This window comes from Octopus bimaculoides, chromosome 3 (assembly GCF_001194135.2).
Source record: "Octopus bimaculoides isolate UCB-OBI-ISO-001 chromosome 3, ASM119413v2, whole genome shotgun sequence".
NCBI classification, from domain to species: Eukaryota; Metazoa; Mollusca; class Cephalopoda; order Octopoda; family Octopodidae; genus Octopus; species Octopus bimaculoides.
The window spans coordinates 88,685,285-88,687,674 of NC_068983.1; the positions used below are offsets into that span (position 1 = coordinate 88,685,285).

General features: G+C 33.2%; 2 protein-coding genes across 2 annotated transcripts in view; one reads left to right on the top strand and one right to left on the bottom strand.

The window, feature by feature from the left end:
• Positions 1-2,390, top strand: part of LOC128247312 (tripartite motif-containing protein 2-like) — a 148,650-nt gene that overhangs the window by 12,152 nt on the left and 134,108 nt on the right. The gene's annotated exons all lie outside the window — the stretch shown is intronic.
• LOC106868904 (zinc finger CCCH-type with G patch domain-containing protein) overlaps positions 1-2,390 on the bottom strand; it is a 267,874-nt gene that overhangs the window by 12,052 nt on the left and 253,432 nt on the right. The window contains exon 12 of the mRNA XM_052966289.1: positions 526-608. Coding sequence (XP_052822249.1) covers positions 526-608 — 83 coding nt within the window. The remainder of the gene's footprint in view (positions 1-525; positions 609-2,390) is intronic.

Below are 2,390 nucleotides of genomic sequence, written 5' to 3' on the forward strand. Positions count from 1 at the left end.
TGTGTGTTTGTGTGTGTGTGTGTGTGTGTGCTTGTGAATATATGTGGGGGGGGGCACGCACACAAATATGCATGTATGTGTACATGCATGTGCATATATACATAAGACTTTTTTTTTATTGATCTTGCAGTATGACAGAATCTACAAACAAAAAAAAGTGAGATATGTTTCATAGAGAGATAGGAGACACTTATCCATCTGCTATATTTTAGAGGAAAATTACACATCCATAGCACTGCGGAAGACACTTAGTTCTTATAGCAACATAACTCCAACAATATTACAAAATAAATATTGAAAACAAGTTGGTGAGGGGATCCATCAACACATTTTTGGAGACTGACTCATTTCCAACATTTTATTGGTATTCACTACATATTAACATAACTATAAAAAGCTTCTTACATATCTCCAGTATCATACACACAATGCATAAACATATTAGTAAAAAAAAGTCCCATATCTTAAAATTAATAAATTTCAATGTAACAACTATCAAACAGATTTAGGTGAATAAATGCTTACCGGTCTTCATTTCTTGAAATGGACTGACGCAGCTTTATCATTTCTCGGTCAACCCTTCGTAGTTCTCCTTCAGTTTTCATAAGCTGTGTGATAAAAAAAAAAACAAAAAAAACAATGTTTAAGAGAGTAAATGATAGTAATGATTTCTTTTGCAGTTGAACTGCTTTTAAATGGAAAGTTAACATGATTGCATTTTGACCTGTATATTACTGATACACACACACAACAAATATGTATAAAAGATTATTAAATAACACAAGATAAATTGTTGAACTCAAGAATGAATAAAGGTATATAAAATAATTCTTGAATTATTGAAACTATATCTGTTTCTAGAGAGGATAGATTAGTTGCTTGCTGCAGACTCCAAATGAGAAGGGTAGATAATCACAAAAATAAAGAATTTTCCAAAATAGACATGACATTGCTTACCCAAGCCATAAATGAATTCTACTTATTTGTTGTATACATTGAAGTGTCTTGTTTTCTGAAGATAAAGTAGGATAATTGCTGTGCTGAGGCAGAAATACATCAATAGCCCATCTTGTTTTCAAGACAAGCAGACTGTGTTTTCCTTAATAGCATCAATTTAAGAGAATTCTTGATACTTTAGGTTATTTCTTCTAAAGTTGGTACCAGAGATAGTTTCAATAAATCAATAATTTACTTTATATACCCTCATTCATCTTTAAGCTCATTTTCATTTCATTTGTGTATATATTTGTGTGTATATATACACAGAGAGACATATTATACACACATATTCATGAGCATATATATACATATATACGCACACACACACACACACACACACACATACTTATATGTTGCAATTTTGTAAAGTCATTAGAACAGAGGATAGAATGCCTTTCAGTGTTTATTCTGAATCTCAATATACTGAGTTCAAGTTGCACTGAGATCAACTTTAACTTCCAGCCCTTCAGGGTTGATAAATAAGATATCAGTTCAGCATAATGATTAATTCTTCTCTTTCAGTAAGAAATCACCTGTAGTTGGATGTGAAGATGGAGAGGGTATGCCAGGTTTAAAATGCCTGAGATACACTGCATCTCATAACACAGTGACCCTATGATTCCATTGAAGACCTAAAGTAGTGCACACACACACACTCACTCTCTCTCTCTCTCTTATTAGCAACAAATGAGAGAAGAAATATTGGTTTCAAATTTTAGTAAAAGGCCAGCTATTTCAGGGGATAAGATAGGTCGATTATATCAACTCCAGTGCTCAACTGGTGCTTATTATATCAACCTCAAAAGGATGAAAGGCAAAGTTGACTTCAGTGGAATCTGAACTCAGAACACAAAGACAGATGAAATGCTGTTAAACATTTTGCCCAGCATGCTAACAATTCTACCAGCTTGCCACCTGAATAGGAGAAGAGATATTAAATTCAAAAGCAGAGTGCATTAGTTTATTTGGGGCTCATCTGCTGGCCAGTTAGTCTGGAGTTTCTCTGATGTGTAGTAACATGAACTGTTGTTCTCCTCAGTCTCTCTATGAAAGCATATACACACACAAACATGCCTACACACACACACACACATGTATATATATGTGTGTGTGTGTGTGTGTATGTAGAAGGTTGAAAAGGAACACAGAAGTTCATATGTATAAGGAAAATAAGACAAGGTAGAAAATGATAAAATAATTTTATCATGAAGAACATTTTAGTACCGGTTTCAGTCATTGTGACTTTTTCAACTTAGAGTAAAGTATGAAGAACAATTAAATTAAATGAAATGTTTTTTTAAAATTATTTCCATAGTTTTCCAAATGCAAGGGACATTTTCCATTTTTCTGCCTGAGTCTATCTCTCTTTTTTCACTCTTGTGGGTTCTGGG